Here is a 13,263-nt window from a genome sequence, read left to right as displayed (position 1 = left end):
CTGGAAAAACAGGCTCTGATAGCTTGCACCACCCTGCACCCCAAAAGGCGGGTTGACAAACACATTGCCCATCCACGCGTTGCACTCCAACAGACCATCGGATTCCATATCGTAATACACTGTCGCCCCAACACGTGTGTTAGCAGCCGCGGACAAGCATGGGTCCAGGTCGATCCTGCCAGGAGTGAACACCTCGCGCACCAGCTTTATGATACTCAGTGGGGTGAACCACTCCGGACTCTCACTGGAGAGAAACAGGCGCACATTCCCACCCCCTCCGCTTCGAACCATATGGACTCCCTCACCAGACTCGCTATCGCTGATATCCATGTCGCCACGTCGGGGCTGACGATGCGCTGTGCCTCCGGATCCATGTTGGGACCAACGGTGCGCGCTCCAGGTGCAGGAGTGGGTGAAGTGCGCGGTAAGATGCGGCGCCCACTGTCTACGGCATTGGGCTGCTGCTCTCGCCGACGTGTGCGCCTGTGCTGAAACTGGCTGTAGAGGCGCTGATACTCCTCCTCTGCCGCCTCGTCCGACATGCCATATAGATGCATGCGCATGTCAGGTGGCCAGGCACAGCTGACGTCTCGCACTCCAGGTGGTGGCATGGGCCGCGCGACAAGGCCACCCTGCTGGGTGAGCCGCTGTGTCTCTTGCTTGCACGCCATCATGTGCTGGCGTGTTTTGACGTGGTTGATAATATTCTCGATGTTGCCAGTCTTAGCACCGATGAACCACCCCCTGATGCCGCCGCTGATGCAGCATGCATATGGGTCTATACCGCCAAGCTCTGACCAGTTTGTTTTGAACTCGCCTATACAGGGGTTTGGGGGCAGACCCTGCAATTGGTCTAGATTGCTCGGTAGAAGGGTTTAAATTGACACCTGGGACAAGTTGAATTGCCGGGACAGGCCCTTGAATTGGCCTGACAGGGATAAGAATTGGCCTGGCAGGGACATTCCGACAGTCAGAATTAGCCTGACAGGGATACGAATTAGCCTGGCGGGACATTCCGACAGTCAGAATTAGGCTGACAGGGTGTCGAATTGGCCTGGCAGGGACATTCGGACAGTCAGAATTAGCGTGTTCAGGGTGTCGAATTAGGGAAGCACGGGAATTGTGCGACCGGGGCAGTCAAAAGAATTGCTCTGCCCGACAGTTTGTCCTACCCTCTAGCTTGTCGCAGCTTGTCGCGACTGCGTCTACAGGTGGACTTTGTTTGCGTGACTTTAAAGTAAAGGATCGTGGTGAACAGAGATCGTGTAACTTGAATCTCAAACCTACCCTTGTGTAAAGTAATCATTAAGGTTTTAGGTTACCTATCAACCTCTGCAAAGCCGCAGTCTGGATCATCCTGTGCATCCTGTGCTCAATCCGGCCCCCAAAAGCCGGATTGAGCCGCGCAACGCGCAACGTCCAATTGTAGCTGCTGGTGCTTCACTTCTGATTCCACTTTACGACGTCGACGGCGTATTTGAGAAAGCTACCGTTTTCTATGAAGCTTCAAAAGCAAGTGGGGTCCCTTGCTCATGCAGTTTTACGGCAGGAGATAACCGATGCTTTGACCAACCCGGAATGGGAGGGTTGGGGAACCTCGATGTTACGACTGTTTTCCTTCTTGGAGTGCAATATTTGGAGCGGAATACCGCAAGAAGTCGTGGGGGTAAAGGAGCATGTTGACTGGTTGTTGAATAGACCTCTCCGCGAAGGAGCGGTGATAACGGCACTAAGGGAGCGCTTGATGAGCGGCTAGGACCATGCGCGTCTGACTGTCTTGCCAGAGGAGTACCCATCAGATGGGAAGCAACCGGGAGTGCAAATGGCGAAGTATAAGCACTGGATGGGGCTGCCCTTTTCGGGAGCTGCAGCCGTTACACATGCTCGTTTAGCACATCGTAAGCTAATTCAGCTTCGTTTATGCAGTTTCGTTTATGGCAAATTAGACTGAGATGCGACGGAGATACGCGGTCTGCAGTGTAGGGCCCTTGGCAGCTGGCTTCCCCGCTTCCTATCTCAATCATTTAAAGCACGGTCAGCAAGCACGCCATATTCGGCAGAGCCACGAGAATACGGTTAAGGGAGACAGGAGCACAGAACAGAGCACGAAGGTGCAAGTACAATGTCCCCAGGGAGCAGCGGTTTTGCCGCTGTTGTGGTACTAATAGGATGAAAAACATTGTGTTATTGGAATGCCCACCCTATAATGGTATCTGTGCGGAAGAGGGATTCGATCATCAACAGAGCAGGTTGGAGGCCATGCAATGGGAACCAGTACGTCTGGCGAGGATGTTGGAACGTATGTGGGCTCACCACAACTCAGTTATCCCCTTTGGGCGCTTGGGGTGTTTCCTTTTCTATACACACACACACACACACACACACACACACACACACACACACACACACACACACACACACACACACACACACACACACACACACACACACACACACACACACACACACACACACACACACACACACACACACACACACACACACACACACACACACACACACACACACACACACACACACACACACACACACACACACACACACACACACACACACACACACACACACACACACACACACACAGTACATAAGGCCCCCATCTCCTCCGAGAGACTGGGGCTGTCCCGAAGGTGGTGGCTCCTGTAATTTGTGGCTCGTAACAGGGTTGCTCATGATTTGCTAACTCCCCCGTTGTGGTCTTGAACTGGGGCCCCTCATTTGTGGGCCATGTGTATAGGTGTAGTAGCTGGCCGCTGAAAAGGCCTCTCGAGATGCTGGTGGTCGCGCTACACGCGTATTTGTATAGCCGTACTGTGTACCAGCTACTACAATAGGCTGTCAGCATAGAGGAGTGGGCCATGGGGACCAATGTCCCCGGTTGCTTGGCGCCGTCTGCACCGTCGCGCGGGGGTACCTTGTAAGGCCTTCTGTGGCCAATAGAGTATTTGGGTGCAGATACAACATCGATGACCTCTCAGAAAAAATGAGAGTTACCTACTTACCGTTTTCTACTTACGTTTTCTAGGGGCATAATAATAAAATTTGCACCGTGGGGTCTTGCTGAGAGATGAGTATATAGGTATGATCGTCCATACCTAATTTTGCTAAAATCTGGTAAGCGTAAGCTAAGTTCGCACAAAGCTGGCACAAAAAAACGTTATCGGGTCTAAGAAGTGAATGATGGATGAAGCTGTTATTGCGTCTGTGGCAATTGATCAGGACGGGGTTCTCACCGATGTCGTCCCCTTAGGTAAAAGCCCCATAAGCCCCATATGTTTGTGTTACATGGTTGGGGGTTGAGTGACCCCATACCTGTAAAACTACCCATACGAGCCGAAGGCCCAAGGGCAAATACCCAAACCCCTAAAAGCCACGGGGAAAAGGAAACGCCGCACATCAGCCCAGACTAGCGTCCAATGGGGATAACTGAGTTGCGGTGAGCCCACATATGCTCCAACATCCTTGCGTTGTCTCATCTGGGCGGGAGTCTAGTTTGTATGTTAGTCTGTAGCGCAGTGCACGGCCAGCTGGCGCGCTTGCGCTACTCTTCGTGAGTCTGGAGCCCACTGTAACAACCACAACAACATGCTCCCATGCAAGACGTGCTGGATCCCATTTCATGGCCTCCAACATGCTCTGTTGATTACCGAATCCCTCTTTCGCACGAATAGCATTATAGGGTGGGCAAGCCTTATGTGACGTAAAAGTCCATGCAGCTTGGAGTGTGTCCCAGTCGTCTTGCACTTCCTTGCAGGGTAAATAAAAGGGGACTTGAAGGCATGGACTGCAGTCATCCTTGCTGCTGCTGTCCCAGCAGCACACAGCAAGCCGCGCAAAGCACTCCATAGTTCCGCCGTATCGTAGAAGTTACGTAAGCCACCTAGGAAAGCAAGCTGCCGCTCAGAAAGCAAGGGAAAGGCAAGGTTTTGCAAGGTGCAAGGTCGTACAAAAGCACATGCATGGGCTGGGGTGTATCCTCGTCGATCTGCGCAAGTCAGGGTATGGGCCGAGGAGCCGGAAATGAAAGACAAGGCGAAGATAGCCATCGGACGATATTGTTGCCGAATTTGCAGCCAAACTAGGTGACAAAACGAATGATTGGATTACGGGGAATATGCAGGGTATGAGAGCGATGGTTAGTGAGGATAACACCAAAATATATATTATTATTTGATAGGACGGAGCACCAACACAGATTTATACCCGTACGGCGAATCCGTATAGGCTTCACTCTAAATGCGCCCGTCGCAATGTTGTATCGGGGCTTCCCACAGGCTCCGACTCACGGCTTAAGTTAAAAATTACTGTTATGATGAGAGATCTGAATATGAATTCGCGTAGCTGGTTTCTAGTCAAACAACTGACGTTGGTGTCGGAATACGTCTTCGACCGCGAAAGATACGTAACGTTCATGTTCCGAAGGGCTGATCCAAGGCCTATGTGGTGCCTGCTTTTATGAAGATTGTGCCCATAATAAGTCACTTACGTCTGTCTCCGGAGCAGGTACTGCTGCTAGGGGAGCTACGTTCGCTCCTCTTGCTATGGGCGACTCGCTATGATTCTACCTTATAATATACCTTGAAACAAAAAAACAATATTACTTTCAATTATTACACACAATTTAAGAATTTAAGTTGTATGTGCCAGCAACCGAAGCTGACCTAATCGAGTCAGTTTTCAGCACAGTGGCTCTGACAGCGCTACTTCAGTTTTTTTTAAGATAAAAGAGTGTTTAACAGCTGCATAGGATTACCCTTTTGATGTTCTTACTGATAGTGTCGATGAGCACGGCTTACAAAAAGGTCACTCTGCACACTTCCCAGACCTTGCTACCTTCTTCTATGAAAGTGCTTAGACGCTCGACTCCTCATTTCCCATACTTGTCAGGCTTTCAATGTGGCTGGGCGTGAGTATCAGTTGCTAGGATGAAGTTAATGGGTGAAGTTTCACCTTGCTAAAGCATGGTAATGACCGAAAGGTGTGTGGTTGCCAGCAAATGGCCCGACACTTTGTCGGCTCTGCCCCACAATCGGGCCCTTCAGGGAGAGAAAATAATTATGCTCATAAATCAAACGACATATGTTGGATAACTTCGTTCTTCCGTCTTCAGCGCTTCAGCTCACTGCCGTTGCGCGAAAACCCATCGAAAACGAAGCACGTACCTACGGCGAAGGGCCGGCACTGTACATGTATACGTCCCATGAGTTCTTGTCGTCAGTCGTCATTTAGGTGGAACATCGTTTCCGCCGTACTTTTATAAGCGTTGCTAGTATGATCGACCTTTGTCCAATTCATCCCCCTGTCTTTTCTGATTCCGGCGTGCTTCGTCCTACAATGTGCTTCAAATGCAACCAGTTTTTATGCCCTTAGCTTTTGCGGCCGCGGCCACCTCAGCTTGCATCCCTGGTTCGCTACCTTGTGCGGCTTCGCTGCCGTTCTCCGAAAGCTGCCGCGATGAGTAATGCCCGCCGCCCGCCGTATGACATGTACGACACGACACGCCCTTAGCGGTTCTACAAAGAGGCGACGAGCAGCCTTTTACCTCAGATGCTTCAGCTCTGCAGCGTTGATCTTTACAAGATGAAGCTCATCAACATTTTCTGCGTAGTGTTGGCCGCGGGCCTGTAAGTTGCTAGTTCCCTTCGGCTTTTGCTTCTGTTGCGTGGATCTGCATTCTTAATTCACGTGGTAGCTTCTGAATTGCTTTTACGTTTTTGCGACAAAACTCGTTTCGAGCCTGGTGCAACTCTGTTCGTGCTGCGAATGCATATAATGTCTCTACCGTCGACAGCCAGTCAGGGCCAGCCACAACCAACAACAATATCCTTCAACGTCCCAAGAAATCTGCCCTTTCCTGTTATTTTTGTCGTTTTGTTGTGTTTTGCAGGGCCGCCCATGCTGGCGCCCAAATGATGCCGTGGCCATACAACACGGTGTGCGCGCAGCAGCCGGCGATCTACTCCGTCGTTCCCCAGGTCACCGAGCGGCCCAACAACACCTACTGTTTTAAGATCGCTGTCAACATTCCCCCCAACTGCGCCGGCACCTGCTGCTCGGCTGACCTTTACAAGTTCGAGGTGAGTGATCCACCCCTTCGTCGCCGGACTGTCGGTGCACATGGACATGCCTATGACGTGGATTCCGGGGCGAAGTTGCGAACGAGCTTCATTTCCGCGCCGTAAGCGTAAGCGAGATATTACAAGTCTTTTTTAATGGCGCTAGGTACCCAGTGGGGCGCTATCCGGGCCCCCTATCGACAGCGAATCAGCAAGAGCCGCCTAAAGCCCTTGTGCGGGTTCACACGCACCTACCCCCCGAGTACAGAACTCCATACCTGACTGAGATCGCGTCCTGTTCTGTGTAACGGACTTTCGTTCCATGGCCAGCAGTGAGCAGTCCTGCGAACGTAGTTCTGCAGTTCGCGACTCAATCCCGCCTGTCTGTTTGCTGGCCGCCTACCGGACCCAAATTTAGTTACATCAAAATCCCATAAGGCTTTTTTTATTTGGATAAGGACCGTTAGAATGGAGCCGTTGGAGTCCCTGGTAACCACCCGCGACCGACATCCTGGGTAATATCCGTGAGAGTATTTCGGGTACTAAATATCTTGGTACACAAATCAGGGGGCACATGCAGCTGCGTCCATGCCTACACAACAGAATTCACTTAGACACCTAACTGTGGACGGGTCGCCCAGCAGCTGCCCAACAATAAGTGGTATCAAAGCCTACTGAATTTACTGGGGTTCCTCCTTCCTCCTCTCGCAGCTGAATGTGGACCCTAGCTGCAAGGTCGCCGGTGCCAAGCTGAGCTCTACCCTCAACGGCAAGCCAACCCCCACCCAGCCATCCCTCGACAAGGCCCCCAACGAGCCGGCTGGCGTCATCCTGCGCATTCCGAACCTGGGCCTCAAGATGTCCAACGCCGATGGCGCCGAGATTTGCGTGAGCCTGGGCCCTAACGCCGCTGGCAAGGGCTGCCTCTCCCTGGAGCAGCTCTGCAAGCTACCGGCCGGCGGTGCTCCAGGCACCTGCGAGACTGCCCTGTACGACTCAAAGTTCAAGTGCTGCGCCATTGGCCAGCCGTCCCAGCCAACCCCGATCAAGCCGCCCATTAACTGCACGTGAGTCCTGCCTGGGAAACGAACCGGGGCTTTACAAGTGCTGTTTCAGTGCCCTTTGATTTGAGCTTAAGTCCGCATGCAAGCCGTGTATATATCTGATCTGATATGGGCTTTCCACGCTTCGAGCATATGAAGGACGCTATGAAGTGGGAACCTGAACGCCTGGCAAGGATGCTGGAACGCATATGGTCCCACCGCAACTCTATCGTCCCCTTTGGTCGTTAGTATACTTCATCACTTGTTCCGTTGGAAGTGCGAGGTAGGATGGTGCTTATAGGCGATTTGGCAGCCCTTGAGCCCTCGGCTCGTACTAGGGTGGTTTGCAGGTACGGGGAACGCACCCACGACCATGTAACAACAACAACAACAACAACATATCTGTGCCGGCGGAAGCATGACGGCCCGCTGTGTGTGTCCGGGCTCTGCATTCGTTTTTCTGTGGCTGCTGGAAGTATTTCGGTCGTGTGCGTGTGCGTGTGTGCGTGTGTGCGTTTGCGTGTGTGCGTGTGCATCACCAAACATTGCATGGAATAAGTCTCCAGAAATCCGGTTCTCTCGGCGGCAAACATTGGAATGCGACACTCTTGTCGACCTGTGAACGTAATCTTTCCCCCGCACCCCTCCACCCCACATACGGTGGTCACGATGTGTTGCAGGTGCGAATACATGGCAGGCACCACGCCATTCACTGTTGGCAGCGGCGCCGCCACTGCTACCCCCACCACTACGGGAACCACCGTGTACTGCCTGCCGATCACCACTACCTCCACCTTCGACGCCGCGGCGGTGAGTGCTACTAAGCATAGGAATGAGTCCGATGAGCATCAATCAAATCATGCTGGCCAGATTGCCCACGCAGCTCGGACCTTCGCTCCCATGTGTCTCGAACCGCCACTTGGGCACCAGCCCCACGTATTTGAATATGACACGTGCCAGGGTTGAGTCGTTTGGGTCGTTAATATCTACCATACCCGTCGTACATCCCATGTCAGGCTAGCCACAAATAACACCAAGCCCCCTCCCTGCCTTCATCGGTTTCGTAAAAGCGGATAAAGAGCAAATGGTGCAAAACCCCCCTCGCAGTATTTCCCAGACACGGCTGAAAATGTCTCGCTTTATCTATCTCGCCAGATGGGCACGTGAAAATTTCCCACAGTCGCACACACCTCCCCCACACGAACTACATCCGTACACGCAGCCAGGCATCCAGACATATGCCCACGGCGCCGCAACATCCCCCTCCCTGCAGGGTGGCTGCGGCCCAGTTGACGTGCTGCACAAGATCGAGCTGTACGCGAGTAAGTCCCTGGACGTTTGTTTATTTCGGCTTCTCTAAAGCATACACCTGCTTCCTTACACTTTTTGCATGAATATGTGCGTACTCGCTTACCTGCTTAACGGTGGGGGCACATACGGACTAGCACAGAGCTTGCAAAGGAAAGGGCCGATGGGAGGCTGTCGTGTATGCTTCGTGAGCATGTATTGAATCGTGGAATGCCGTCCGCCTCCCTGGTTCCGTAAACCGCTCTTTCCCACTTGCAGACCAGGCCATGAGCAGCGCCGTTAAGAGCCTGCGACTGGTCACCGGCAGCACCTCCAAGACCATCTCGGCCTCCTGGGGCGGCGCCAACAGCAACGTCTTGAAGTGTAAGCATGCGCCGTGTTGCGTCGGCCTTGGGAAGTTAAGGGAGATTTGCATTACTGTATAGCTGTAACATACGCTCTAGCTGGGGAGGGGAGGACGGCGGACAGTGATTTTTTTTTCATTTAGGGGGGGTCTCAATTTATTCCGACCTAAGTAACAAAGTTGCTAGCGTCGCCGTAATACATTCCTTAAGAGTGGGGCGCTGGGGGGGGCGTAGCCCCCCCCAGACCCCCCCGATAAGTTACAACTCCCCTCATAGACCAAGAGGCACGCACTGCGTTGGCGCGTTTTCGTTCATGTGCGCACTCTTCATGCACATGCATAGATAGTTCTGGCACTGTTTGTGAACAAAAAGTCCCGCCATGCACCGTCGCTCATGCCCTTGCGGATGCGCTGTGTCTGAGCCCGCTTGGCACTGCGAGCGCTCGGGTTGGGCGCCTCGCCGCATTCGTTGTTGTCGAGCTGGTTGGGTGACAGCTTGCGCTTATGCTGATCACAACCGCCATGGAAGGCAGGGGTAATGGCGCCCGTGTCATCGGTCGCCGCTGGCAGCAACACCATTGCCGATGCATTACCGACAACAGCACCGCCGTCCCAAACGCCTTTATCAGGAAAAATTTCGGGCTTATCTTGCTGTTTTGGTGTTTGTTCGGCGTTCAAGTCGTTGCCTTTTGCGTGTTTGGCTATGTAAGGACCGGTCATACATTCTGCTATGCCGCGTTGACTCACGGGCTTGACCTTCTTACGGCCCCTCATATCTATTCTATGATCGATAATACTAAGTTCTGCACACTACGGAGCAATCTGGCAGCAATGGACGTTTTTGGCTGGAGGAATGAAAATGTACGGATCGGCCTCAATTTGTTCCTTATTTCCAAAGGCCAAAATGGCCTCTTTATTCCTTAAAAGGAATATATTACTTGAAAAAACACTGCGGCGGAGGATTCCACGAAGGGAACAGGCGGAGGTCAAATCCCTAGGCGAACAGTGGCGGGACAGACGGAGGTGCAAAGGTCAGAGGGGATAAACCCATAATCTCTCTGTAAGAAGGGATCAGCTCCCATTGGCATCCCCCGCGAGTGCTCTTTTTGACTGATCTTACACTCTCAACCCCCCCCCCCCGCACCCTCAACACATGCCTCCGTGATGTACCTGATGCACCACAGTCACCCCGATCAACTGGACAAGGGCTCAGGCCGCCAACTCCAAGGTCTGCGTGGAGCTCAAGAACCCAGCTAAACTGTCGGACTTCTGCATCGAGGACAGGTGGTGAGTTGTCGCGTCTCAACGGCGTGTCGCAGCAACCAGCGGTCAGGGGGCAGCAGGCAGCTACAGCGCAGGATGCTTCGCCAGCTGGAATCGAGTAAAACCCTAAAGCCAAAAGAGTTGAACATCCCAAGGGGCGCATCTCAGTCGATCACGGCCTTGCCCTCGCTGCGTGTGTGCGCGCACGGGTCCTCACCCCATATGTGCATGCCCAACGTAACCCAGCGCGAGATTCACCACCTAGCTCTCAGCTACCCTACCATGCCTGCCTGCTTAGCCCGTGCATCCTAGCCCATGTGTGCAGGATTATCCCAGCTTCACCGCACCTACTCTCTTCCGCAGCTTATAACAGCTTGAACCCGTCGCCATTTTTAACCCCGTCTCATCTTTCCATCCTCCGCAGCTACCTGTTCCTCTTCAACGAGAACAAGGCGTGCTGCCCGATGTACACGGTTCCGGTTTAAGGGCTGAACGGTTGCGAATTCAACGGCGAATTGCCGTCGTACGCGTGTGTAGAGCACTGCAAGTTACTACAAGCTGCTGCTGCTGCTGCTGTGCGGCGGCGGCGGCGGTATGCGCCACGTGACTCCAATCGGAAGTGTGACTTGCAATCGTTTTGCTACGGCGTGATGTATAGGGCCGATAGGGCTGGGGATTGCATTCAGCGGAACCTTTGTGGATTACATGTGGCGTGCCTTAAAAATATTTATGGCGCAGTGGTGCAACTGGTCCGTAGGATGGCGTGCTCTACCCTGCTCTACCTCGCTCGCTCGGGAGATATATTTGAAGCAAGGTATTGACAGACTTGGGGTCTCGTTTGGATTTGGAATCAGATATCGTTCTGAGGATCTAAACAAAAGGACGGAGGTGGAAGTGAAACTGGTCCGTGCCAGTAGTGGTGGAGGCGCACCGGCGTTTCTAAGAGGGGTCGTTGTATATGTCACGCGTTGGACAACAATTATCTCAGAAAGCTGTGTGGCAAACCAATCCGGCGGAGGCGTGAGGAGTTTGATGAAGCTGCAATTTTTTATAAGAGGCTGATGTAATGATGATTAGTGAAGGCGTCCTTTGCCAAAAAGACTGCGGCCGCATCATAATCATGGAATAATGCCGTATCATCACCCAATGCCGTATCCAAAGGCAGCGCAGCTCCATGTACAGCTACACATAGTTATCGAATACCGCAAAGAGCCATCGCGATGACAGTATTCGCGTTTCTCTATCTGCAATCACCCGTTATTGTCGTACATGTGCAACCATGACGCCATCTCCAAGCAGTTCTCGCACCCGTGGCCGTGCTGGACACACTACTTTTCCCAAGCCTTTCCACAACGCAATTACATTACATTACATTACATTACATTACATTACATTACATTACATTACATTACATTACAACGCAATTAGATCGGCTTACTGGTACTAAAAATAATTGAGTCCAAGTACTAAGACCATCGATACCATGTAGGGCATTGTTATATCACGACTTTTTCTCTCAAAAAAGGACTGACTCATGGAATGAATGCAAAACATGCGTCGGGGCGGTCATCATGGCCCACATTGCATGAGTCATAGAATAACATGCCCAACATGACCTGGTCATGTTCCGCATATCATAGATATTTATGGCGGGATTATGACCGACGTTATGACCACTTGGAGTCATAACGTGCAGCCATGACTGCCAGTGGCTGGGGTCATATTGGGATCCACTTTTTGATATATTGACATCATGAATCGCAGACATTCTATGACCCCACCGGTCATATCCCGCACTTGGCTTACACAAGCTATTATGAACTGTTCCATGACCGGGTGGGTCTATGACTGAGTGACAAATTATGACCGGATCCCTGACCACATACATGACCGACTCCATGACAGGAAAACCCGTCCATGACCAAGTCATTCCCCAAGTGCTTTGTTATCCAGGGTTCAGTTTCGGGTCTGGCCCCATCGTTTCTGGGGACCAGGGAAAGCGGGGTGATGTGTGCATGCGGGAACTTGTGTCTGTGTGTGTTTGTGTGTTTGTGTGTGTGTCTGTGTGTGTCTGTGTGTGTCTGTGTGTGTCTGTGTGTGTCTGTGTGTGTCTGTGTGTGTCTGTGTGTGTCTGTGTGTGTCTGTGTGTGTCTGTGTGTGTCTGTGTGTGTCTGTGTGTGTCTGTGTGTCTATGTGTCTGTGTGTGTGTCTGTGTGTGTGTCTGTGTGTCTGTGTGTGTTTGTGTGTGTGTGTGTGTGTGTGTGTGTGTGGTTGTTACAGTGGGCTCCAGACTCACGAAGAGTAGAGCCAGCGGGCCAGCTGGCCGTGCACTGCATTGCACTGCACCTGAGGCGAACACGGGTATCAATGTGCGTGCGGACGGCCATGTACGCCGGTACGCCTGGCTTGCGCTCTGGCATCTTCCTAACAGGAACGCAATATATCCCGCAAATCGCATGTCCCGGTAGGGCTATAGCTAACGGTGGGTCCGCTGTATTACGGCAAACAATGCTTCGGCAAGCTGCTTGTCCCAGCGGCATGCGTGTGCCGCCGCCCTTCCGCCTAGGAAGAGAATATACCGCTCCGAATGCTAAGAATAAAAAGTAATTGCCCTATTGATAACAGTGCGCGATTGGTAAACAGTGTAACGGGACAAACTTGGTACGTACTGTTTAGCAGGATCCCACCCGACAATTTACCAATGTCTGAATTTACGCTGTTTATTTAATTTTGCTGGAATAAATCATTTAGCTTTCGCACGCCCAGGCGTTTTGTCGTCTCGTGCTTTACTTGTTTTTTTGGTGATGCATGGGTTTCCAACCTTTTTCAAGCAGATGTAGCAAGCATTATTGAAATCACATAGACTGATGCATTTCTCTTGAACTACGGGGGCAGGTAAGAGCGAATGTATTAGATTAAGGCGAGCACGGAACATTGATTTGGCGGGCGCAAGGGTGGGCGCGAGGATCGGAGCGCCCCATCCGTCGACTGGGCATTTTGCTGTTAGCATATCCAGGAGCCCTCAGATTTCTATCATCATGGAAGAAATGTCAATAGCGGCAAGTGGAATTACAGGAAAACTACGTCTCGCCAAACGTATCGACGCAACTTGCAGAGCGCCGCGCTACCGTAACCTGTTACCGCAAACGTAACGCGCTACCGTAAACTGTTAAGCAACTCCTCCTCCTCAGTGTGTGTGTGGGTTTGTGTGTCTATGTTTTTTTTGGTG

At 52.0% G+C, this 13,263-nt stretch overlaps 2 protein-coding genes across 2 annotated transcripts; one reads left to right on the top strand and one right to left on the bottom strand.

Annotated features, from left to right (window-relative positions):
* Window positions 1–133: 133 nt before the first annotated feature.
* Window positions 134–1,306, bottom strand: VOLCADRAFT_108350 (uncharacterized protein; the record flags this gene model as incomplete). The annotated part of the gene is made up of 3 exons (XM_002958792.1): window positions 134–817; window positions 987–1,054; window positions 1,173–1,306. The coding sequence occupies 3 exons, from the start codon at window positions 1,304–1,306 to the stop codon at window positions 216–218; spliced, it is 804 nt and encodes a 267-aa protein (XP_002958838.1). The 3' UTR covers window positions 134–215.
* Window positions 1,307–5,568: 4,262 nt separating this feature from the next.
* phV17 (extracellular matrix glycoprotein pherophorin-V17) lies at window positions 5,569–10,519 on the top strand (the record flags this gene model as incomplete). Its single annotated transcript, XM_002958809.1, has 8 exons — window positions 5,569–5,645; window positions 5,909–6,098; window positions 6,789–7,144; window positions 7,801–7,930; window positions 8,343–8,442; window positions 8,687–8,791; window positions 9,956–10,058; window positions 10,459–10,519. The coding sequence occupies 8 exons, from the start codon at window positions 5,569–5,571 to the stop codon at window positions 10,517–10,519; spliced, it is 1,122 nt and encodes a 373-aa protein (XP_002958855.1).
* Window positions 10,520–13,263: the final 2,744 nt, after the last annotated feature.

This window comes from Volvox carteri (genome assembly GCF_000143455.1).
Source record: "Volvox carteri f. nagariensis unplaced genomic scaffold VOLCAscaffold_107, whole genome shotgun sequence".
Classification (NCBI taxonomy): Eukaryota; Viridiplantae; Chlorophyta; class Chlorophyceae; order Chlamydomonadales; family Volvocaceae; genus Volvox; species Volvox carteri.
Note: the sequence above shows the minus strand (reverse complement) of the source record. Positions and strands in the feature narration are given on the sequence as shown.